Here is a 25,371-nt window from a genome sequence, read left to right as displayed (position 1 = left end):
TGTCAATGGACGAGAGGAAACGGCCTTGAGCTGCACCACGGAGGTTTGGGTTGGACATGAGGGAAAATGCCTTTATGTGAGAGCAGTGAAGCCCTGGCAGAGGCTCCAGGGCAGTGGGGGATTCTCCACCCCTGGGGGTTCCAGACCGAGCGTAGTTGACACTTTGGGATGTTCCGTGCACGGGGCTGGGTTGGGGAAACCCAGAGGCTTTTCCAGCCTTAATGTTTCTGTGATTGGGTGTCTGAGGGGCCAATCCATGGACTTTCTCAGTGTTTGATGAGCCAAGACCATGAGCCTCTGATGTGTTCGGAGCTCTGTGAGAAAGGGCTTGGCCAGGAGACCAGCGGTGGCAAGAGCTGTGGGACTGGTGCGCAGGAAACATCAGTAGGAAACGGGTTCCCTTTTTATTGATAATGGTGGTGGAGTTGGGTATCAGTGAGCAAAGGAGGAGGACAGAGGTGACCATGCAGTAAAAGTCCCTCTTCAGGCTTGGGATGTTCAGCCAGATATGGAAATGGCTGGGGTGTGGGACTCATCTGGGACGATTTCCCTGGGGCAGCTTTCTCACAGTCTCCAGGGAACATAGCACAGACCGGGTCCATCTCTTTCGCCCCGTTGGTCCTTCCTTCCTTCACCATCACACCTGGCTCTGCACCGTGAGCACCTGCTGGGTGCCCTCACCCTGCACGCTCACAGCTCAGCTCCACACTGGTGTTTTCCTCTCCTGGGCTCTTTCCAGCCCAGCCTCTCCCCACCTCCTGTCCTCTCCAACAGCCCAGAGCAATCAAGCAGCCCAGTCTGGGCTGGCCCCATGGCACTGCCCATCAAATGGGGCTGCAAAGCTCTGGCCATCCAACCACAGCCACAGCCCCTCCGAAGGGCACAGCAGCTCCCGAGAGGCAGAGAGGGGTCTCACCGTGCCCATCACCCCCCCGGCGGTGCACACACATCCTGCGTGTGCTGGAGAAGGTACAGTCACAGCAGCACAGCACAATTCTACTGATCACAGCAATGCAAGAAGTTACAGTTATAGAGTGCACAGAGCAACGTGATACGGATCATCCATGGGGCACTGATTTTGTTTCAGCCCTGCTGATCGGGGCCTGTCACTTTGGATGCCGGTATCCAAGCTGGACACGAGGACCCCTTATCCTGTCAGTGATGCAGAGAAGGGAGGGGGACATAGCTGGCTGGCACTCTGCAAGGCAGTGCATTTTCACCATCCCAGGCTCTGCCCCCTGCTGCCAGGGACAGCCTCTGCTGGCTCCTTGTCCCACTGCCGTTATGGGGGACCGAACGCAATGACTGTGTCTTCTCTCACTGCCCTCACAGAAATCATAGTACTCAAAGGCCTCAGAAATGGCTTCAGGAACCTCTGCCCAGGTTATCCTATCCCGCCACCACAGCCAGACTCTGGCTGTCCACTCCGCCTGAGGTTTGCAGTAGCATTTTTATTTCCAGCAGATCCATTTCAAGTACAGGCTGGTCGCTACCACTTAGAGGAGTCCTGCCTGGGCTCTGATGTGCCACATTTTCTTCAGTTCTGCAGAGGCTGATGGGACTCTTGACTCCTCCAGGCAGAAGCAGCTCCTGGCACCTTCTCACACAGTTCAGGAGGTGCATCCTGTCCCCTGCTGCTGGCTGGGGAGAAGAAGGCAGTGCAGGAGGGCACAACACCACCTCTGCTCGAAGAGATGCATCCAAGGAACCACAGGTGCTCTGGCTTCCAGCCCTTCCTTCTGCTCTTCCCAACCTGCTGGATGGCTAGCAGGGCAGTGTGGCTGCAAGAGAAAGGACAAAGTTGGTCTCACGGCCTGAGACCCATCCTGTCCCAGCCCTGCCCTGTCCCTGGCCAGGGGAAACGCGAGGCTGCTGTATCTCGCCCCATCCTGGCTCAGGGCCAGGATCCTTGACTGAGTGTTGACTTTCTGCCCTGAAACTGCACCAGAACATAGCAGGAACTCCCCACACTTACAGCTGCACAGAGATCTTCACAGGCACATACACCTGCTTCCTCCTTGAGACCCTGCCTTTGCTCCACCTCAGTCCTGGGGAGGTATGACAAACTCCACCTGGCAGGCCACACGTGTCCATAGAGCAGTGTCTGAGGCGCGGTCGGCTTTGGGCGCAGGTGGACTTCCCTTGTGCATGCGCTCCTCCTGGCGGCGGTGGTTGACTTGGGGTCCTGCCCTTCAGCAGGGACTTCCCCACAATTTGCAGTGCCACACTGAAAATACAGAGCAAGCAGAGTTTGAGCTGTCAGATACACCAACATCTCCTCAGCAAGCACAGCTTGTGAGTTGTGCACCTGCCCCTGCAGCAGAAGGGGGTTGTGCAGTGTAACTGTGTCACTTGCTCCTTGCCTTCTCCCACACAGAGAGAGGAGCTCGGGATGCTCAGGACTGGGCCTGATTTTCATCATTTGACATGAACATCTCCTGCGGAGCTCCCCACTGACAAGGACTATCTGGTGGTCACCCTGGAGGGCCTGGGGCTGCAGGGAGCTTTATCGCTGGGGCACAGAGTGAAAAGAGACAGGGATGTGGGAGAAAAGCTATTGCCTGCAGGAAAAACTCCACCTCCTCCTGCCCAGTAGAGTATTGTGATACCCAAAAACCAGAGACGACTTCACTTCAATTTAAAGAGGGAGAGAAGATCCTCCAGTCCTGAAACAGGACAGCCCACATGAGAGTGTGAAAAAAACCCAAAGCACATTTGTCCTTACGTGAGAAAATGCCCAGCCTAGGAAACATGTCCAGAGAGCCAAAACAGTCAACATGCCCATGAAAAAAATCCCCTGCTCCCCCAGGACAAAAGGACAGCATCTATACATTTCTACAAGCATCTCACCTGTCTGCTGGCTTATATACACCCTTCCACAAGTCCATTTCAAATTGATTAGATATCTTGGGCCAAAACCTCCCTTGATTAACGAAGATTTTCTCAGAAAGACACCCTGCAAGAGAAAAGTTGCTGTTCAGCGGAAGGGTGGACTGGAGCCATTTTTGTCTCCCTCCAGCACAAACCATTCTGTAAACAAAAAAAGCCTCCGCAAGACACACTGGGGACCAGCGCACGCTGGGGCTGTGTTCTTCAGCAGGGCAACCCCCATCAGTTGTGTAGTGCTGTTGAAGGCTCTTCTGTCTCAGGGAACCTCTGCAGACTGAATATTTGGGGCAAACGCAGCCACAGGGTGGGCATTTGTCTGACCCCCATATCTCCTCTGAGAAAGGCTTTCCTTCCAGGCTCTAATGGACGCAGCAGAAATTGGCAAGCCTCTGTCAGGACCCATGCATTACTTTGTCTTCTTTCTGCATCCCCTTACCTCTGCCATGTTCATCAGGCTTTCCTGGAGGCATCTTGGGAGGCCTCGGAGTCAGATGGGGCATCCACAATAACTCTGACCTGTAAATGGAAGACAACAAACATGAAGCGGACATACAACTTTCACCAAAACATGCTGAATGCTTGTCATCCTCCCAGAAAATGCCCACCACGGGAACATGTCCAAAGAGCCCTCCAGAGCTGATAAAGTCAGCGTGTCCAAAATATACATCTCACTCCCCCTAGGACAAGAGCCTGCTCCTGCCCTTGTGGCTTCTCCACATTTCTCACCTTTCTGGGGGCTTCCCTGTCAGACCTGACACACCCTTCTCCTCTTCTGCCCTCCTGTCACGTGAAGTCCTGGAAGAAAACTTCCTTCCAGGATGGAGATTCTTCTCAGGATGACTCCCTGCAAGTGAGACACAAGAAATGCCCTCAGACCACGGACACCTTGGGGCAGCTCACACCACAGGAATAAGCAGAGCAGTCAGTCGTGCATCGGTGCCAGCACTCCTGATTCGTTCGGAGTCTCATTGCTGGTTAGGTCTTCAGTGGCTGTAAACCCTCTGTCTCCGCCATGTCCACAGGCCAGGAGCAGGAATTTCTCTCCTGCGCTATGCGTTGCCCACTATTCCCTCACCCTAAGACACCTTCTGAAAGGCAAGGCTTGGCAGGAAAAGCTGGAGGCCTCACAGAGCCTGTTTGGGGCCAGCACCTTCTCCCAAGGGAAGAGATCCTGGGGTGCCTGCCTTGCTTTTGCAGACACGCCCGCTCCTTTGTGCACTGTCACCCCAAAGACGCCGTTTCCCAGGACGCTGTGAGAAATGCCAAAAGAAGGCACTGAGCTCCCACTTCCAAGGTGGCTGTGGCCGTGCCGCATATGCCCCGCAGTAGTTGACAATCTTTCCAACACAGCCTTCCTCAGCAACATAAATCAAACCAGGAGGAAAGCCCGTGATAGAGCAGCTGTCCCTTTCCTTCCCCTGACAGAAGGAAGTGCTGTTCAGCGTGAGGGTGGACTGAAGCTGTTATTGTCCCCCTCCAGCACAAACCACTACGTCAACGAAAAAAGCCTCTGCAAGACACCTTAGGGACCAGCGCACGCTGGGGTTGTTCTTCAGCAGGGCAACCCCCATCAGTGACCTTCTGCTGTTGAAGGCTCTTCTGCCTCAGAGAACCTCTGCAGACTGAATATTTGGGGCAAACGCAGCTACAGGGTGGGCATTTTTCTGACCCACACATCACCTCCGAGAAAGGCTTTCCTTCCAGGCTCTGATAGACGTAGGCAGTAAATTGGCAAGCCTCTCTCAGGACCCATGCATTACTTTGTCTTCTTTCTCCCTCCCCTTACCTCTGCCTTGTTCATCAGGCTTTCCTGGAGGCATCTTGGGAGGCCTCGGAGTCAGATGGGGCATCCACAATAACTCTGACCTGTAAATGGAAGACAACAAACATGAAGCGGACATACAACTTTCACCAAAACATGCTGAATGCTTGTCATCCTCCCAGAAAATGCCCACCACGGGAACACGTCCAAAGAGCCCTCCAGAGCTGATAAAGTCAGCGTGTCCAAAATATACATCTCACTCCCCCTACGACGAGAGCCTGCTCCTGCCCTTGTGGCTTTTCCACGTTTCTCACCTTTCTGGGGGCTTCCCTGTCAGACCTGACACACCCTTCTCCTCTTCTGCCCTCCTGTCACGTGAAGTCCTGGAAGAAATCTTCCTTCCAGGATGGAGACTCTTCTCAGGATGACTCCCTGCAAGCGAGATGCAAGAAATGCCCTCAGACCAGAGCCACTTTGGGGCAGCTCACACCACAGGAATAAGCAGAGCAGTCAGTCCTGTGGGGAAAACATCGGTGCCAGCACTCCTGATTCTGTTGGAGTCTCATTACTGGTTAGGTCGTAGGTGGCTGCAAACCCTTCATCTCCTCCATCTCCACAAGTCAGGAGCACAACTTTCTCTCCTGCGCTGTGCATTGCCTCGTATTCCCTTGGCCTAAAACACCTTCTGAAAGGCAAGGCTTGGCAGGAAAAGCCGGAGGCCTCACAGAGCCTGTTTGGGGCCAGCACCTTCTCCCAAGGGAAGAGATCCTGGGGTGCCTGCCTTGTTTTCGCAGACACGCCTGCTCCTTTGTGCACTGTCAGCCCAAAGACGCCGTTTCCCAGGAAGCTGTGAGCAATGCTAAAGAAGGCACTGAGCTCCCACTTCCAAGGTGCCCGTGGCCTTGCCGCATATGCATTAAGTTTTTGACAACCTTCCCAACACAGCCTTCCTCTGCAACATAAATCAACCAAGGAGGAAAGCCCGCGACAGAGAAGCCGTCCCTTTTGTTCTCCTGACAGAAGGAGGTGCTGTTCAGCGCGAGGGTGGACTGAAGCTGTTATTGTCTCCCTCCAGCACAAACCACTCCGTCAACGAAAAAAGCCTCTGCAAGACACCCTAGGGACCAGCACACGCTGGGGTTGTGTTCTTCAGCAGGGCAACCCCCATCAGCGGCCTTCTGCCGTTGAAGGCTCTTCTGCCTCTCTAGGCTAAATATTTGGGGGAAACACACCCACAGGGCAGGCATTTTTCAGACCCACACGTCACCTTCGAGAACGGCTTTCTTTCCATGCTCTAATGGACACAGCAGAAATTGGCAAGCCTCTGTCAGGGCCCATGCATTACTTTGTCTTCTTTCTCCCTCCCCTTACCTCTGCCTTGTTCATCAGGCTTTCCCGGAGACATCTCAGGAGGCCTCGGTGTCAGAGGAGGCACCTGTGATAACTCTGACCTGCAAACGGAAGATAACAAACAGGAAGCGGTCACGCAACTTTCGCCAAAACATGCTGAATGCTTGTCATCCTGCAAGAAAATGCCCACCACGGAAACATGTCCAAGGAGCCCTCCAGAGCAGATACGATCAGCGTGTCCAATCTAAACACCTCACTCCACTAAGGACAAGAGACCGCCCCTGCCCTTGTGGCTTTTCCACACCTCTCACCTTTCAGGGGTCTTAACTTCAAAGCGTGCCTCCACCTTCTCTTCAGGTTTCTGGGTGCGTAACGTCCTGATGGAATGCTTTCTTCCATTACGAACACTCTTCTCGGGATGACTCCCTGCAAGTGAGACGCAAGAAATTCCCTCAGACCAGGGACACTTTGGGGCAGCTCACACCAGAGCAATAAGCAGAGCAGTCAGTCCTGTGGGGAAAACATCGGTGCCACCACTCCTGATTCTGCGAACTCTCATTGCTGCTTAGGTCTCAGGTGGCTGCAGACCCTCTGTCTCCTCCATCTCCACTGGCCAGGAGCAGAACTTTCTCTCCTGCGCGATGCGTTGCCCAGTATTCCCTCGCCCTAAGACACCTTCTGAAATGCAGGGCTTGGCAGGAAAAGCTGAAGGCCTCACAGAGCCTCTTTGGGGCCAGCACCTTCTCCCGAGGAAAGAGATCCCAGGATGCCTGCCTTGCTCTCACAGACACGCTTGCTCCTTTGTGCAGCGTCAGCCCAAAGATACCGTTTCCCTGTAGGCTGTGAGCAATGCCAAAAGAAGGTGCAAAGCTCCCATCTCCAAGATGGTTGAGGCCTTGCTGCATATACCCCGCAGCTTTGGACTATCTTCCCAACACAGCCTTCGATAATCTTCCCAACACAGCCTTCCTCAGCAACATAAATCAAACCAGGAGGAAAGCCCGTGATAGAGCAGCCGTCCCTTTCCTTCCCCTGACAGAAGGAGGTGCTGTTCAGCGTGAGGGTGGACTGAAGCTGTTATTGTCTCCCTCCAGCACAAACCACTCCTTCAGCGAAAAAAAGCCTCTGCAAGACACCCTAGGGACCAGCGCACGCTGGGGTTGTGTTCTTTGGTAGGGCAACACCCATCAGTGGCCTTCTGCTGTTGAAGGCTCTTCTGCCTCTCTAGGCTAAATATCTGGGGGAAACACACCCACAGGGCAGGCATTTTTCAGACCCACACATCACCTTTGAGAAGGGCTTTCTTTCCATGCTCTAATGCACATAGCAGAAATTGGCAAGCCTCTGTCAGGACGCATGCATTACTTTGTCTTCTTTCTCCCTTTTTCTCACTTTTCTCGGGATGACTCCCTGCAAGTGAGACACAAGAAATGCCCTCAGACCACGGACACTTTGGGGCAGCTCACACCACAGGAATAAGCAGAGCAGTCAGTCCTGTGGGGAAAACATCGGTGCCACCACTCCTGATTCTGTTGGAGTCTCATTACTGGTTAGGTCGTAGGTGGCTGCAAACCCTTCATCTCCTCCATCTCCACTGGCCAGGAGCAGAACTTTCTCTCCTGCGCGATGCGTTGCCCAGCATTCCCTCGCCCTAAGACACCTTCTGAAATGCAGGGCTTGGCAGGAAAAGCTGAAGGCCTCACAGAGCCTCTTTGGGGCCAGCACCTTCTCCCGAGGAAAGAGAACCCAGGATGCCTGCCTTGCTCTCACAGACACGCTTGCTCCTTTGTGCAGCGTCAGCCCAAACATACAGTTTCCCTGTAGGCTGTGAGCAATGCCAAAAGAAGGTGCAAAGCTCCCATCTCCAAGATGGCCGAGGCCTTGCCGCATATGCCCCGCAGCTTTTGACTATCTTTCCAACTCAGCCTTCGATAATCTTCCCAACACAGCCTTCCTCAGCAACATAAATCAAACCAGGAGGAAAGCCCGTGATAGCACGCTGGGGTTGTGTTCTTCGGCAGGGCAACACCCATCAGTGGCCTTCTACTGTTGAAGGCTCTTCTGCCTCTCTAGGCTAAATATTTGGGGGAAATACACCCACAGGGCAGGCATTTTTCAGACCCACACGTCACCTTCGAGAACGGCTTTCTTTCCATGCTCTAATGGACACAGCAGAAATTGGCAAGCCTCTGTCAGGACCCATGCATTACTTTGTCTTCTTTCTCCCTCCCCTTACCTCTGCCTTGTTCATCAGGCTTTCCCGGAGACATCGCAGGAGGCCTCGGTGTCAGAGGAGGCACCTGCGATAACTCTGACCTGCAAACGGAAGATAACAAACAGGAAGCGGTCACGCAACTTTCGCCAAAACATGCTGAATGCTTGTCATCCTGCAAGAAAATGCCCACCATGGAAACATGTCCAAGGAGCCCTCCAGAGCAGATATGATCAGCGTGTCCAATCTAAACACCTCACTCCACTAAGGACAAGAGACCGCCCCTTCCCTTGTGGCTTCTCCACACCTCTCACCTTTCTGGGGGCTTAACTTCGAAGCGTGCCTCCACCTTCTCTTCAGGCTTCAGGACGGGTAACGTCCTGACAGAAAATTTCCTTCCAGGAGGAACACTGTCTTCGGGATGACTCCCTGCAAGCGAGACACAAGAAATGCCCTCAGACCAGGGACACTTTGGGGCAGCTCACACCAGAGGAATAAGCAGAGCAGTCAGTCCTGTGGGGAATTCATCAGTGCCAGCACTCCTGATTCTGCCAGAGTCTCACTGCTGGTTCGGACTTAGGTGGCTGCAAATCCTCCATCTCCTCCACCTCCACAGGTGAGGAGTACAACTTTCACTCCTCTAGTATTCCTTCAAAGAGAGAGCAGCAGTATGTTTGGCAAAATGTCTACATCAGTAAGCCGATGCCTCCATTTACACTTCCTTGGAGGGCTTAAATTTCTCTCACACAACTCAAGAGAATGCTCTGCAAGATGTGTTGCAGAGATATATGTATGAAGTGTGGAGGTGTCCTTCCACAAATCAAATTCAAATAGCAGCATTGCACATTTTTGGCATAGCCGTGGCTCCCATCCCTCAGGAGTAAGGAAGTCTTCAAGCCTGTGTCAGGTTTCATCCATTGCGTTACCTTTCTCTCGCTCCTCAACCATGTCTTCCTGCTGTTCCAACTGGAACTTCCAAGTGGGTAACAGCTGGTGAAACTCTTCACTGGAAAGAGATAGAAAGGCATGAGACTGACAGCAGTGTCTAACCAAACCCTGCTGTGCACTGGCAGCGCAGCCAGAACACACCAGCCCCTGTGAGATGTGCTGATTATCTGTCAGCACTACTGCAGACAGCACATCCAGGGGACCTGTCTTGTCCCGTCGAGCACAAGACCACCCCTTTGCTCCCATTTGCTTCTCTGACTCACTCAAGTGCATACCTCTTTGTACTCTCTTTTTCCCCTTTTGCCTTCCTGGCTCTTGTCAATTTGCCTGGTGAATGCCTCATTTGAGGATGTTGACACCGGCTACCAGGGGTTCCTACAACTGTGGAAGAAGACAGTTCTTCAGAAGAGCACTTTGTGGCCGCCCAGGCAAGAGGAGGTGCAGAGCTGCTCAGTCCCAGCTTGGCAGATGGACAGACTTTACCTTGTTTGTTCCCAGATCCCTTCATGAGAAAAAAGTCTTCAGCTGTTCTTCCAGGGGGGAGCTTAATCTCAAACCTGGGAAGAAGCAGACACAAGCTGGAAGAAAGGGCTTCACCCTCCCCTTGCTTCCAGTGACAGAGATGGCCAATAGTCACTTCAAGGTCTCCAGTTTCCTAAAGCAGCACATCCAGGCTGGTCACCACCTTGGAGGGCTCCATCAGGTAACTGTGTGACACAGCCAAGAGCCCTCTGGCTCCCTGGCAGTCCCTCCATGACGCGTGCTTGGGCTTTGTACAGAGCCAGCTCTGTCCCACAGCTCCTCAGGAGATCTGCTCAGCAGGGCTTGATCCCGGCCCAGAGATCTGCTGAGCCCCACAACCTCCGTTTGAGCCAGTAAGTCCCTCCTCTTCTGCCCCTTGCTCCAAGGACGAGGCATTCCGGAGAATTTTCACGCACTGGAGTCTCAGAAAGCCAGGGAAATGTTCCCAACAGGACTTGTCCAGGTCAGGTCTTTGACCAGCCCTGAAGAGACGCTTCCTGGGTACAAGTTAACACACAGGAAAACTGAGAAGCTGTCTTTTGAAAATCTTTTTGCCATCACCCTATCTGTGTCCTTAATCATGTGAGGAAGGTAACGTACAACCCCCTTTCCATGTGAATACAAGTGAGGGCAGTCAGAGTCAGGAAGGAGAGTAAGCACACGTGGAGGCAGCTGGGGACTCTTCCTTCAGGAAGGGATTCTTCAATAACCTTGGGAGCAGGCAAGGTCTGGCAGCACAGCCCTACCTCGCAAGAGCTGAGAAACCAAGCAAATGTACTCACATGGGCAGCACACGAATCCCCTGAGGACTCATGTGGAAAGCAGAAGAGTCATTGTCTGATATCACATTAATCCGCGTAAGTGGGTTCTGCAGAAGGGACAGAGACACAACAGATGAGGCCAAGGAAAGCAGCTCCTCCTTCACAAAGGCAGCAAGCCTTCCCACCAGTGTGGCCGCCTCAAGGAAACTCTCTCCTCCGCATGTCTGTCTCCACCAGCAGCCCTCCCTCAGCACAAACAAGAGCTGCACGGTTGTGCTACAAGACCTGCCATGGTCTTGCACACTTGCCCGAAGCAGCTGGGTGTGGAATCCCAGGTGAGATGGTTGTTTGGTTTGAGCCACAACAGCTCTTCTCCAGGCCTCTGTTACCAAGGCCACCAAATGCAAGCAGGGAGCTCTATGAAAACTCACATTGTATAAAGGCCTATCTTGGCAAAGTGGTAACACTGATGACAGCAGGCCAAGAAGAGCCAGCTCTCAAGCACTCAGAGACGACCCCGAAAGACTGGCAAGGAGCCCTGGAAAAAATCTTCCACTTACAGAGAGCATGCAGTTCAACACTGTTCCAGTGCCATCGATGGCAAGAAGAAAGTCTTTGTAGTAAGTCATTCTGAGGATATTATCTCGGCTCCTAAGGATACCTATGCCCTTGAAAACAAGGTCATAATCTTCTCCGAGCCCTGCACCCCAGGTGAAAAGCACCACCAGGTCATTCACGCATTCCTCCACCATCTTCTCAGAAACAGTTGTCTTCAGGGAGAGCTGAGAATAGTCCAGGGGGACGACTTGGAGGTCATCTGGAAAGCGGCAAAAGAGGACCAAAGTGAGGTGGGCAGCAGCTCCACAGGCCGAAGGAGCTCCCACCCCACCAGCGATCCTGTGCTCCAGGCATGTCTTGTTCAATCTCCTGGACAAAACTCAAAGCACTCCACAAACAGTGGTGTCACGTACAAAGCAATGGTTTCTTCCAAGCAGAATTAGCACAAAAAGATCACGGCCATTGAGTAGCAGCCTTCTGCTGGAAGAGGGGTCCAGATTCCATGGTGATGTGGAGGGTGACAGCTGCTGCAGCTGCGTCATGCTCAGGCTGTCAAAGACTGCACAACACCCTTGACAGTCAGCCTGGCCATCTCACCCCGTGCCCTGACAACTGCTTGGGAGACATTTTGGCTTTCAGTGGCACTGATCTAATGCAGATCTCGGATTTGGACAAGGTGAAGGTGTTCGCTTGCTCGCAGCCCAAGGCCGCTGCAATGGCAAGCCAAGGCTCCACGCTGCCGCCTTACCAGGAACGTCTCTGTTGGCATGGCTGATCCTCTGAGCCTGCATAACTCCCTCCAACAGATGAAATTTCGGTGCAAGCACATCCCCGTTCAATTTACTGTAGTGCTGTCTCAGCACGTAGAAAACACCAAGGCCATCTATTGCCACACCCTGAAAGCAGCAGAGAACAGAGGAGCAGAAGATGACATTTAGATGCACTAACAAATGAAGGACTCACTCCTAAGATATGTAGCAGGCAAAAGACAACCAAACACCTCAGAGCTATGTCAGGTCCAAGGGACATTGGGCAATTGAGCAGGCCCCGAGAAGGGTCCCAGGCTGCTGGCTGAGCCTCTGCCCTGCAGCAGCAAGGGCTACAAGTGGCCAGAAAAGCTCAAAGTCTCTCTTCTCCTACAGACAAATTCCCTTTGTTGCACTCCTTGTCAAAGCAGCAGCTCTGTCCCACCTTTGTGCCCTGCTGAGCCATTTCCTCTGCTTTCCCAGGAGAGGTTGGACCCTTGCACTTTATGGTGGGGGGCTGCCTGCCAGCCGATTGTGGAAACCATTGCCAGGCACGTGAAGGACTAGAAAGTCATCAGGAGTTGTCAATATGGCTTCACCAATCTGATAATCTTCAGGAACCAATGGAGAACCCCAGAGTCAATTCTGGACATGTAGAGGTCGACAATCTGTTCAATGTGACCATTCTTTCTCCAAGACACTGCAAATGGGATCCCAGGCAGAGAGGGGTGTTGAACTTGAGCCAAGACAGCTCTTCTCCAGGCCCCCTCTGTAGTCAAGTCCAGCAAATGCAAGCAAGGAGCTCCACAGAAAGCTGGCACTGGGGAAGGCTCTGCCTTGCTCGAGTGCTGTGCCAATGACAGCAGTCCATGAGAAGCCAGCTCCAGAGTCAGAGAATCATGAAATGGTTTGGGTTGGAAAGGACCTTAAAGATCATCCAGTTCCAATCCCCTGCCACGGGCAGGGACACCTCCCACTGGATCAAAGCCCCACCCAACCCGGCCTTGAACACCTCCAGGAATGGCACAGCCACAACTTCTCTGAGCAACCTGAGCCCAGGCCCTCTCCACCCTCCCAGGAAAATATTTCTCCCTAAGATCTCATTTCAATTTCCCCTCTTTCATCTAAAATCCATTCCCCATCATCCTCTCCCTGCACTCCCTGAACAAGAGCCCCTCCCCAGCTTTCCTGGAGCCCCTTTCTGTACTGGAAGCTGCTCTAAGGTCTTCCCAGAAGGGCCTCAGAAGGCTGGCAAGGACTTTCCAGACTGAGCTGGGGGGGCTGTCTGGGCTACTGCGAGCATCCAGGTACCAGGAGGAAGAGGAGGAAAGCCCCACCTTGTTCAGTGCAATCTGCTGCAGCATGTACTCAGACACAGTGTCCCAAACTCTTACGACTTCTGAAAAGCAAAAGAAAGACAAGTCAGGCTCTGAGCCAGCGGGGTCACCACCCCTCAGCCCCATCCCAGCCGCAGAGCTGATGGACACAGCTGAAATCAAACCTACGGCAGGAGCACGATGTTCAGGGTCCGGGGCTGTAGAGCCCGGCTCTTGGCTGGCTGCTGCCTCTCAGTCTCGGTGTGAGCCCAGAGGCAGAGTGGGGCAGCGTAAGGGGTTTGAGCATGTGCACCCCACTGTCTTAACCACCCATCAGCTCCAGGGTGGGGAAAGACAAGAAGCGCCAGTGGGGAAAATCAGAGGCTGCAGCTAGATGCCCAGCAGAGGATCTGTGCTCCACTGCTCAGAAGGAAAGCCTCTGATTTCCAACACAGGCATTGCAGGGGCTCCTAGAGACCCAAGGGAGGTGCACCATACCTCTGCCTTCCTCAGACAGCACCCTTCCTTCCCTTCCCTTCCCTTCCCTTCCCTTCCCTTCCCTTCCCTTCACTCCCTTCCCCTTCCCCTTCCGATGCCCATCTCCAGGGTTGATCCTCTTCCTGGGGAACAGTCAGCATGGCCTCTGCCCCACCAGGAAGGCAGTGCTGTGCTCCTCAGGGGCTCTGACATCCCTGGGGCCTCCCTGACTGAGACAAATTGGGGTCCCTGAGGCAGTCCACAATTTTGGAATCTGGTATCCTATGCAGTAACAGAGCTGGAGGAGATCCTGAAGGCCTTACCTGCCAGGCTGAGCACTTTCAGTGCTGGGAATCTGATGAAGGGATACTTCATCATTTTGGCTGTGATTCCGACTAGGAAATGTCTTCCCCTGTTCCTCCTCCACTGCCCTTTGGGGAAGTGTGGCAGGACTGGGCACAGGTGGACTAAGGAAAGCTCCTGTCATTGTGATGTCAGATGTCCTCCAGGTGGTGTCACCAGATGTCCTCCTGCTGGGCAACCACCATCACCCCTGACCTGTAGGGGACCAGCAGTTGGTGTCTCCTGGCATTGGAGAGGCCAACTCTGCCACATCTGCTCCCCAGAGCCCCAGTGCCAGTGGGGATTGTTTGATTGCTTTAATGCGGCCATCAAAAGCCCTCGGCATCCAAGCCAAATTCGAATCCTAAAAGCCTCCTCCTTCAGTGACCACCAGCCTGGGGAAGAAATGCTTTTGCCTTTTGGCACCACCCTGCATGTGACTTGTCCCTCAATCTGCCTTCCACTCCTTGCCACATGTTGCTCCCTGTGCCTTGAACCCCTCCAGTCTTTCCAAGCCCCCTCGCTCCCCTCCCTGTGAGCTCCCATCACTCGCCAGCCCCACCCTGCACCCTCCTCCCAGCATGCTCAGATCTACCTCCCACCCCTCACCCGGGATCGCCCATGCCCTGCTGCATTCCTCTCTCTGGACACACAGCCCCGCGGGCAGAGCTTTCCTTGGTTTGACCCCTTATGGATGCTCTTCAGGGTCTGTTCTCATGTAGGGAAATGAGTTCCTCTCTGCTCAGTAGCAGGTTGAGCACTGGACACTTCCAAGCAGGGAGGTCTAACATGGAGCGTTGTAAGAGAGTGGACAGAGTACCTGTAAATGCTGACAAGCTTGTGGTTTTCCTTCGGTGCCACGATATTTCAGAGTTTACGTGCTTAAAGCTTGCAGTTTAAGTCTTGCTGTGTGTTTTTTTGGCAGAAGAATACAGGCGGAGGAGATGTCACTATCCCGACTTCTCACAGCTCGACCAGGAAAACGCAGTGAGTGAGAACAGTCACAAAGGGGATGATTTGTGGTAATGGAATGCGTTATCTGCATAGAGCAGTGCACACCCCCAGTGTAACACAGATGGTGGCGGGAATGGTAAGAAGGGTGGTTTGTGTGGTCAGGAAAACAGATGATACCTGAAAAGCTCTCTCTAATGTGGCCTATTCGTCTGGGGCAAAGGACACTGAGGGGAGATCTCACACATCACCTCCGAGAAAGGTGTGAGCAGATGGGTGATAAAAGTTGGATTTGGGGGGAGTTTGTAATGGGACTTGGGGTAAAACAATCCTATTTTGAGGGAGTTTGAGTGGAAATGCGAGAATGTTTGAGGGGAAAGAAATGGTTTGGGGTGTTTGTGGAAGGGATTTGCGGTGAAAGTCATCTTTTTGGGGGTTAATTGTGAGGAGAGTTGAGGTGAGAGTTGCATTTTGGGGGAATGTGGGGTAAAAAAATCCTATTTGGGGGACTTTGAAGGAAAATTTGAGAGCATTTGAGGTGACAGCCTTGGTTTGGGGGAACTTGGGGAAGGGATTTGGGGGTTTTCTGAGGAGAATTGTGGTAAAATTTGTGTTTTGGGGGATTTTATGAGGGGATTTGAGGTAAAAGAACCATATTCCGGGGCAGTTTGACTGGAAATGTGAGGAGATTTGTGGTGAAAGTTGTGATTTTGGAGAGTTTGGGGAGGACAATGAGGTGAAAGTTGCATTTTTTGTGAGTTTGAGAGGAGATTTGAGGTAAAAATCACCTTTTGGGGGAGCTACGGAGGGGATTTGGGGTAAAAATATGACATTTGGGAAGAGCTTGAGGGGAAATTGGAATAGGTTTGAGGTGAGAGTTGATGTTTGGGGGAGTTCGGTGAAGGGACTGGAGGCGAAAGTCATCTTTTGAGTCAGGAGATTGGTGGTGAAGGCTGTATTTTGAGGCAGTCTGAGGCGGGGGTGAGGGGACTGAGAGGAGACCTCAGGCAGAAAATTTCTCCTGTGAGGGTGAGGAGGCGCTGGCCCGGGGTGTCCTGGAGAAGCCGTGGCTGCCCCATCCCTGGAGCGATTCGAGGCCAGGATGGATGAGCCCCTGGCTCCAGTGGGAGGTGTCCGTGCCCATGGCAGTGGGGGAACTGGGTGGGCTCTGAGCTCCCTCCCCAGGCAGCGCTAATCTCCTCACAAATTCCCCCAAGAGATGACTTTCACCCCAAATCCCTTTAGCAAGTCCCCTAACCCATGCCTTTCACCTGTAATCTCCTCACAAATGGCCCCCAAAGATGACTTTCACCCCAAATCCCTTTACCAGTGGAATCTATGCAAAGTCATCTGTACCCCTAAATGGTGATGCTGAAAAGCTTAAGACAAGTCCATATAGGAGAACTGGTCATACACTCTATGCTACTGCCTGAATAAAACAGACACTTGGCCTCCAGTCGGCCAGAGGCAATATTAGGGTGGTAGCTGAAAGCTGATTTGACAATCACAGTCCAAAACCAGAGAAGTTTCCTTCAGACTAAATATTACTCTGCAGCAGGTATTTCGCTGCTACTGAGCTTCACAGCAGACTTTCCATTAATTCTGTCTATACCTCTACTTCCAAGATCTGAACTGCAAGTGAGATTTTTGAACCAATTAAGGCATACTGCATGTGGGACATTAGATATCATCCCCACTTTACAGGAACTATTGAAAGCTATTCCACAGAAGCCTTAAATACTTATGGGAAATTATCAGAACAATTAAAGGTTCAGCCTACAGTTTCTCAGCATCGGGCATGTCAATTGCACGAGATCTGTAGCCTTTACAAATAAGCAGCAAAATGACTGAAGTACGTGCACACATGTATCCAATATAAAAAAACGCCTACCTTCCCGAAATTACTTCTGGTGCAGTATAGTTGGGGGAACCACAGCTTCTTCTTAAAAATTCTCCATCTGACATCATAGTTGACAGACCTGAAAGTGTGTAAGAGTAACTACTAAAAATTCAAAGAGCAAAATCATTTCACATTGCATACATCACCTAGAACAAACCCCTAGAAATTCCAATTGGAAAGTTAAATTTATCTTAGTAAGCAAGTGACACTCCTTGGAATTACTGACATTTGGGTTATGAGCGTGCCACATAACCCTCCATTTATTTATCATAAATCTAAGTAAAAATAATCAATTATTGCACACAACCTAGAAATATTTGATAACATATTCATTATTTGAGAACATTTATTACATGACAAAAACCAGTTCAATTTGGATGATGCGCGTGTGGTAGAGATCAAAGTTGCTCTAGGGAGATGGAGTAACATAGGAAAGTAGGATTTTGGTCATCAATAAGGAAGTCTTAAATAACACATTTACTTCTAAACACCAAAGTGGAAGATGCTACCACAGAATTGCCCAAAACTCTTTAAGAGCTTATATTGGCTAGGAGAACTGAGGGGAGCCCCTGACTTTGCCACAATTTAGACACCTACACTGCTCAGATGCTTCCCAGATCACTGCTGTTCATTAGTTGAGCTTTAGATACTCGCTCGGTATGGTTTAGCATCACTAAACAACTACCATTCCTAGGACAGCTGTGTCCAATACCCTCTGGTTTCCTCAGTGGAGGCTCCATGACCGAGACTACCATATGCCAGGGAAGTCAGTCTCCGAGAAGGAATCACACCTACCCTTTCTACAGGGCTGGGAGGGAGGTGAGAAGTACAGCTTGGCTAGCTTTCGTATTGTAACACACAAAAGCATTTATTAAGGTCTTGTTTAATACACCAGTCCTGACTAACTGAGCGCTACAGCTTTGATGAGACTTAAGTTGCAGGAAGATACTTTATACTTAATTTCTCCACCACATAAGCCATTCAACCCAAAGCACTTATTACACACAAAAAAAATCAATACTGTGATTCCCAGTACCCAAATAATTGAACACCATGCTTTTAAAATAAGCTTAGAATATCAGCATTTCCTGTCACCTTTCTTCAGACGCCTCAGAGTGCTTTACAAGGTCAGGTATTATCCACTACGTCTACACGAGGTATATCGTGATATCGTAGCAGTACAGATCCCTTACTATGTTTATTGGTGAGGATTCCCAATTCAGACAGCTCCAAAATCTAGCTGCCAGTCTTCTCAGCCACTCTGTCAGAAACAGCTACGATAAACAATTAAGCTTTCTGATTAGTAAAGGCAGGGAGATGGCAAAAACGCACAGGAGTTTGCACGATTAACAGTTCTTAGTTTACCCTTTATACTTTTAATTATGTTTTTTCAATCACATTTTCGCAGTTTAAGTGAATTTAGAGCAGTTTAACAGGAGGTCTAGTGTATTTTACCACAGCAATGTGGTTCTTAAACATGGTAAACTGCCTCTGCACTCTACTTCCAAGAGAGCGAAGCAGTTACATTTTACAGATAGTGAACCAGGCAATAGGAGTGAATATTGAAGTGGATGGGTCAGGAATTTAAGCATTTCAGAGAAAATATTGCTAAGCAAAACCAAAGAAATCAGTTCACAATTTCACTCAGTCATAGAAAATACATGACAAGAAAGCCTGAGAAGCACACAAGTTCTACACATGTGCAGGAACACAATTTTGCTTTCCATTCACACTCTCCAGGTTCTTGTATTTTGTCCCACCATCCGGGTATTCAACTGCAGACATTTTATTGAAACTTTCCCTCAGTAATTAACAGGATCTAAGTAATGAGAAATGCAATCAGACATAAAATAGCGATGCTTACCAAAGTCAGCTCTCTTGGCATTCATGTGTGCATCAAGCAGCACATTTTCAGCCTTCGGATCTCTGCATACCACCGTATGCCTGCGACAGCAAGCCATGCCAGAAAGGATTTGCTGGAACACACGTCTACCTGCATTCCAATCAAGCTAAGGCAGACAAACATTTTAAACAATTATCAGACCATGGAAGACAAGTGGTTTTTCATTTATGTGAACCAAAGGAAATTTTTGGTGGTCTAAGTTTATCACTTTTAGTTTTGACACTTCATAGAGCAGATGATCAGAACCTGTAGCAGAAAGCTTCAGAGTTTACATAATTTTGTTTGTACCACAACTCTAAAATAACCAAAATAAAACATGCCCACCAACTCAGAAATTCATTGACATTTCTTAATCATGCTTTTGAAATGCTTTAGGCAGATGTTACATACTCGGTAATTAGAAACATTAGCACCCAACCATTAACTTTATCTAAGTGAAATATCAATGAATTTTGATATTTAACCATACCATAAGAGTTAAGTTGACAAAAGCTGCTGCTGACATGCAGCACAGAAGCGACAAATTTTAGATGCTGCTTAAGCTGTTAGCAGCTAGCCACAAACAGCAGATCTATCTGGGCATTTCCTACACACACGCCCGACCCATGTCAAGGTTTGTTCTAACTAACTAAAAGTATCCTGGCTATCTAAACCGTCTGTCAAAAGCGACTTCAGAGCTTCCACATAAACTGTTCTGCCAGTAGAAGAGGATAGTAAGGGCACAATGGTAGCTTTCCAGTAATGGGTTATACTGAAGAAACAGTCTTCAGATGGATACATATTCCTCCAATTTGTACCCAGTAATGGCAAATTAACTTATCAGTATCAGTAGAGAGAAAAAATGCTGTGATGAAGTCATACATAAAGATCTGAAATGTATTAACATACAGCCCTTTTTACTTACACAAAAACTTACAGTCTTAAAAGAATATTTTAATTGCCAGCTCAAAAGTTAGCACTGAATCCATACAAAAAAACCTCGATACAACTGAATGTGACAGTACCGCCTGCTCCTGGTGCCTGGTAATGTGGTCAGCACAGCTCATACCATTTCATGAGGCAAACGGTCATTCTGTGACTGAGGCATGTATTTCTTCCCTTTCCCACGTTATCAGGCTGTGAAGGTCCTGCGAACCAAGTAAACCAACCAAACAGATTTCTTTTTCCCTTCCCAACCAGCCTCAAGGTTCCTGCGTGCCAGACTCATTACCCCCTTCCTCAGCAGCCTCGAAGGCCCCAGGTACACAGCCAACCAGGTGGTGGTGATGACCCCGTCACAGAACAGGGAAATGTAACAGCACAGAGAGCACTGGCCATAAAATCAAGTCTGAAGTGGGGAACCTGGACCAGGATTGCTGCTAGACAGCCAGACCCGAAACCTCCCAAGGCCAGGGACGTCACCACCATTGTCTCCTTCCTCCAGGATCGAGTGAGTGACTCATTGTTTCACAGGATTAAGTCCAGACTGCGATTGTTATATTGATATAGTAAACCATGTATTAAGATGTGACACAATCTGCAGATGGTCCAGGCGATTAGAAATCAAATGTTAAGTTTTATTATAAATTCTGTATTATGCTACTTGTAAATTATACTGCATTGATTCTGTTTGCAGAAATTCTGTGCTATACTAACCATGATACCCTGTTAAAAAAAAAAATAAGGCTTTATTTATATAATTCTGCTAAGGATCCCCCAAAAGAACCCGTCTGTCCCTCAGTTTCAAGTGTCACAGGAACATTACAAAAGCAATAACAGAATGCAAGTCATTAATTTGTAGAGTTTGACTACTTCTTACCCTTCCATTTTTACATATATAATCAAGCAGTTCTCCTCCTGAAACGTATTCCACCACCATGAAAATGTCAGTTAGAGTACTGATGACCTGGTACCTGATAAGAGAAGGCATATGTTAGTTGACACACTCAGTAAAAGATGTTCGTTACATTTGGTTAAAACCAAAGAGTCAGATAAAAGTACACTTGAAAATATTTGCCAGCCAATTTGCAGCCACTGGAATGACAACGTTTTTCTAAAACCATTTCCACTCCTTTCACTATATGACACCACCATCAGCAGGAATAGCAGGAAATTTTTATTCCCTGCCAGAAATATCAGTCTTCATACTTTCAGAGTACTAAGCTTAGTTTCACAGAAGTCATTTGGACTAACTATGATGCTACCCCACAGACAGTTGGTGCAGTGAGGAAAGAATTCAAAAGCACTTTGCTACTGTCTCAAAAACATGCACTTTTCAACCTTAACATGCAAAAAAACTGACTTTCCATAAAGAAAAAAAAAAAGTGTCCATCAAGACTAAAAAAAACCCAAACCTGCTCCTAATAGTAACAACTATTATCTTTGTAAAAGGGACCTGTATTTTTAATTAGTATTTAAGAGCTTCCAACTCTGGTTGTTATATTTTAATACTCCACTTCTGTTAAGTTCCCAGAAAAAAAAAACAAACCAGCTTTCAAGTTTTGAAATACTATTTTATAGCCAAACTCCCCATTTGATAGATTTTGGGGTTGTTCTACAACCTATAAGTTGTTTAATTTTTTTCCCAGTCAGAAGTGTTCCATTTTTAAGGAAACAAGACAATGAACTATGATAACACTTCGGTCAAAACTCAGGTATTCTATTGAGAAGAGAGGAGGTGGCACTTGGACGAGAATGAATGTTTCAAGGTATTACACTTAAGCATACAAATATCCGAATTGCAACAAATAACTGAATTCACACACAGTCCTCAGAATTGCACCGTTCTTCACAATGCCAGTTCCAAGACAAAGCAGAAAGCAGACACACCACCTACACTGGAAAACCATAGGTCATTAACAAGCATATCACTAGAACATACTTCAAGCAATAAAACACAACAAACTTACTATAGAAATGCCCTTTACAATCTTGTTCTTAACTCATTTTCTAAGCAGAAAAAAAGGTCAAATACCACCAGAAAAAGAAAACTGAAGTAGCATCTAAACCAGAGGTGGATGCTATTAGAAGCATCCATCAGGATCATATGTTTTATATACCTGTTGAAAGGACTTGTAAGCAAAAATCAAATAGAAGACTTCCGGCCTGCAGAGCTCAGTCTTGTGCAAATGTGTTACAGAAGACACTGTAGGCATACTCGGAAGCTGGTTACTTTCCTGATGAGATACTACTAGTAGTGTTGCACTTTAAACATGTTTTAAATAAGACCAGTGAGAGCAAAAAGAGACTAGTGCTTCAATAGGTCTGATGACAGCAAGCAAAACTTACAGTTTCATTATATGAGGGCGCCTGAAGAGTTTCAGGCTCTGAATCGCCCTGAGGATTTTTCCTACAACATCAAGGCTGTGAATCTTCTGTCGACTGAGGATCTTCACTGCAACTTTTATGCCCAATTAATTCATGTTTGCCAACTGCAAGGAATGAGGAAGTATTCAATCAGGGTTTTCAACTACTCTGTTAAAGACATTAATTCGCCTCTCTCTACTGTTCCCAAGAAATACAAGTTCAGATGTTTTGTCAGCATTCCACATACCCCTATTAATCTTTGCTAAGGCTGAAAACTAGACAGCATGTCGTTTCTTCTGCCCTACACCAACTTGTCCCACAATTCTATCATAAGAAGATGAATGGGATAAAAAAGAAAAACCTTACACTAATATTCAGAAGTCTTGCAGCCTGACTGTATTTCTGCACTGCTGCAAAGAAACACAGCGCATCCCAAACACTTCCATCCTTGCTCATGAAGAAAACTGTTTTCTTTCCCTGCGTAAGTCACTACAGACTTGTGGTGCACTTGAACACCCGGTCAGATTCATCAGAAGCTGTGATAAAACAGCAGTGATCCACAAAAATCCTTCTGCATTCAACAGATACTTTGGACATAATTAGCAAACACCTATCAATCTACAAATCTCACTCCCAAGACAAGATACTCCTGCTGCTTTTTGCCTCTATACTGAGCTAAAAATGCAATGCAAGTGAGAAGAAACTCCTAACAGAGACAGAAATAATTAGAAGCATCTGAGTGATTATTCATACAACAAAAAGATAGGTACTCTGTAAAATAAATCAGTTTGTCTAAATTCCTGCAGGGAAGTAACTGGGTAGTGGATTACCCAAGACCTGGAACTATCACAATGCCTTTTGTACACTGAGAATACAGAAAGGAAAAACTAGCAACAGCCACAGTAACCACAACACTGGACAGGCACATTTGCCCTGCTGAGGAATGCAGGACAAAGCCCACATCTATCAAAAGTCCTCGACAGACGACAAAGCGTTGGTAGCCAGGTGCCAAGAACTGTAAAGCCAGGTCGCCCAGAAGAATTATTTGCTTTTGACCAAACCTACAGTTACAGCAATCACACCCTCTTTGCTTTCTTCAGTTCAGATGTGAATGAAGTTTTAAAGGAACCCAACAAATTATACCACGTATATTCAGACTGTGAGGAGCAATGAATCATGATTATAAACCAGCAGAAAAGAACATTCCATTTCAATTCCAAAACCTCTGTCTCTCAGTAACGTGAGCTGAAGTAAGCTAGAACTATCTGAAAACAAAATCTTTAATTACTATGTTAAAATCTAACATTCATTTTGGTTAGTAGGAAACACCCTCTTAGAAGCTAACAAAAGATCAGACACATGAATTTGCATCTTCCTTTGCTTTACAAAGTACATTTAAGCTGTTTGATTTAGTAAGTGGCATGTATATTCGAGCATTCAACAGCTCAGCGTATAAACATTCAGTCCTGACATACATTACATTATAGAGTGTCATTTATTAGCCAATTTCTGATTTGTCACTATATTACACATTGGAATTTCATTAGAATTCAGAAAAACATTAGAATGTCATGTAGTAACTACAACAATCTATGTTTCATATGCTAGGCACGTAAGAAAAGAGGTTTTCAAAACACATTTTTCATTCAAATTAAACACTATCATTTGCAGTTGACTGAAACCAATTCCAGCTGTCTCAGCCTTCAAGATTGCATCAAGCTTTGATTTTTTCGTTGACTGGGAGAAACCAAGATTTTCTGCTTCTTCAGCTCTGTTTGCCAACCGAATAAATTATTGTAAAGAAAACGTACCTTGTGCAGGTGCACAGAGATCACAAAAACCTGTTCACTTATGACATTTCAAAAATGAAATCGTTATTTTCTTCAGTATTTGTTGCCTCCCTTTTAAAATTCATTTTAAGATTATAACAAATCTAGCTTTTTAAGACACAAGTTTCCAATAACTACGTACTTCATGAAACACAACTGTTTTCTTCGATACAGTTCAAGATATCTGTTATCCGTAAAACAGAGGACGCTTACTGGTAACAGACCGCTGGCCAGTTTTGAGTTCAGCATAAACACACAACTGAAAGCAACACCTCCGATGATAACATCATGTGGAAGGGTAAGAAGCCTGGGTTATACTTCCTGAAGTTACTTCATACTGCCTTTTGACAGAGGTTTTAGCTATAAAAGGTAACACTCACAAATTAGAAGTAATCAAAATGTTAGTCACCCTAACCATCAAGCAGCTGTTAGTCCTTCAAAAGAATCGCTGCAAAAGTTGTTCACTTTATAGACCTAATATTTCCCTATATTTCTTTACTCTCCGGCAATACCAACTGCCTTCAAGCTTCACTATGCCTGTGCACAGCACCAAGACTTCCAAGATGGTGACTGAGTCTCAAAGCAGCAGTGACTTCTTTTAACCATCAAAGTGCAGAAGCAACCACGTCTAAACTCAGTTCAGCCAGTCTCCAACTGGAAATGGGTTATGAGGCCATTCAGAGTAAACAACACGCTTGTGAAATACAGACAACAGTCATGAAGTTAGGAGGAAAAAAGCCAAACAAACATAAATTGTATTTAATGAACCGTTTCTGCAAGACGCCTAAAGGCAAAGCCGAGGTCCAGAGAAATGCAGACTTTAAAAGTATGAGCTAAACAAAAGTTTTCATTTGAGTCTGCTCACCCAGCCTGGTCTCCATTCTGGCAATCACCTCCTGCAGCCGGCTCCGCTCCTCCTCCATGTCCCTCTGCTGCTGTGACATCCAGTCCTGGAGCACTGGGGAGAGACAGCAGCAGCACTGTAAGCACGAGGCAGGAAAGCCCCTCTGCCCACACCACTGTCATGGATAAGCTGCATCCGTTTGTGTCATCACACTCGGCACAACCCCAGGACATCAATTTGTAAGAGGGAGACCCCGAGATGCAGTGACCAAGGCAGACAGGGCTTTGCCAGCCTGAGCTCCCAACCTCTGGCTGACTCAGAGCCCAACCTTCTCCCCGTCTTCTAGATGCCCCCAGCCTCAGCACGGGGGACCCCGCAGCCATTTCGGCACAGGGGAATGGCAGATGTACCCTTGAGCTGCTGGTCGCGATGCTGTGCCCCCAGGGCCAGCTCCTGGGAGGTACTGTGGTGCATGGCCTCCACCTTGTGCAAAAGGTTGTGCACGTCACTGGAGAACTTCTCCATCTGCTCAGTGACGCCATTCAGAGACCTGCGGAGAGGAGCGAGGGGAGGGTCACCCCTGTGGGACATGCGTCGTCTCACTGCGATAGAGAGGGGGGTAAGCAGAGGGCCAAAGGCTGGGCAGACAGCACAGAGATAGAGCTGCTGCTTAGGGGAGTCACGACAAATATGAAACAGCTCAGCATCCCTGGAGGCAGTGCGTGGGAGATGGGATGGCCCCCGCTCCTCCTGAGGTCCGAGGCTGGTTCCTTGTA

The 25,371-nt window shown here is 48.5% G+C and overlaps 1 protein-coding gene across 4 annotated transcripts; it reads right to left on the bottom strand.

The window, feature by feature from the left end:
• Nucleotides 1-1,020: 1,020 nt before the first annotated feature.
• LOC128850761 (uncharacterized) lies at nucleotides 1,021-22,337 on the bottom strand. 4 transcript variants are annotated; one of them, XM_054055750.1, is made up of 25 exons: nucleotides 21,905-22,337; nucleotides 20,436-20,529; nucleotides 19,642-19,764; nucleotides 18,599-18,743; nucleotides 14,704-16,813; nucleotides 13,865-14,099; nucleotides 13,086-13,147; nucleotides 11,751-11,898; nucleotides 11,005-11,261; nucleotides 10,466-10,551; nucleotides 9,645-9,718; nucleotides 9,437-9,542; nucleotides 9,140-9,219; nucleotides 8,528-8,642; nucleotides 8,238-8,317; nucleotides 7,289-7,411; nucleotides 6,313-6,427; nucleotides 6,023-6,102; nucleotides 4,966-5,083; nucleotides 4,676-4,755; nucleotides 3,616-3,733; nucleotides 3,326-3,405; nucleotides 2,851-2,956; nucleotides 1,976-2,227; nucleotides 1,021-1,781 (listed from the first exon to the last, which is right to left on the bottom strand). In XM_054055750.1, the coding sequence occupies exons 6-25, from the start codon at nucleotides 13,917-13,919 to the stop codon at nucleotides 1,538-1,540; spliced, it is 2,379 nt and encodes a 792-aa protein (XP_053911725.1). In that variant the 5' UTR covers nucleotides 13,920-14,099; nucleotides 14,704-16,813; nucleotides 18,599-18,743; nucleotides 19,642-19,764; nucleotides 20,436-20,529; nucleotides 21,905-22,337; the 3' UTR covers nucleotides 1,021-1,537. The 4 variants fall into 4 exon arrangements, with proteins under 4 accessions (XP_053911725.1, XP_053911726.1, XP_053911727.1 ...); XM_054055751.1 differs by having other exon boundaries at nucleotides 9,437-9,536; nucleotides 19,642-20,529; nucleotides 21,905-22,335; XM_054055752.1 differs by lacking the exon at nucleotides 7,289-7,411 and having other exon boundaries at nucleotides 19,642-20,529; nucleotides 21,905-22,336.
• Between the last annotated feature and the right edge of the window lie 3,034 nt (nucleotides 22,338-25,371).

The sequence above is a fragment of the Cuculus canorus genome, unplaced genomic scaffold, assembly GCF_017976375.1.
Source record: "Cuculus canorus isolate bCucCan1 unplaced genomic scaffold, bCucCan1.pri scaffold_68_arrow_ctg1, whole genome shotgun sequence".
NCBI classification, from domain to species: Eukaryota; Metazoa; Chordata; class Aves; order Cuculiformes; family Cuculidae; genus Cuculus; species Cuculus canorus.
This window is presented reverse-complemented; position numbering and strand designations above follow the sequence as displayed.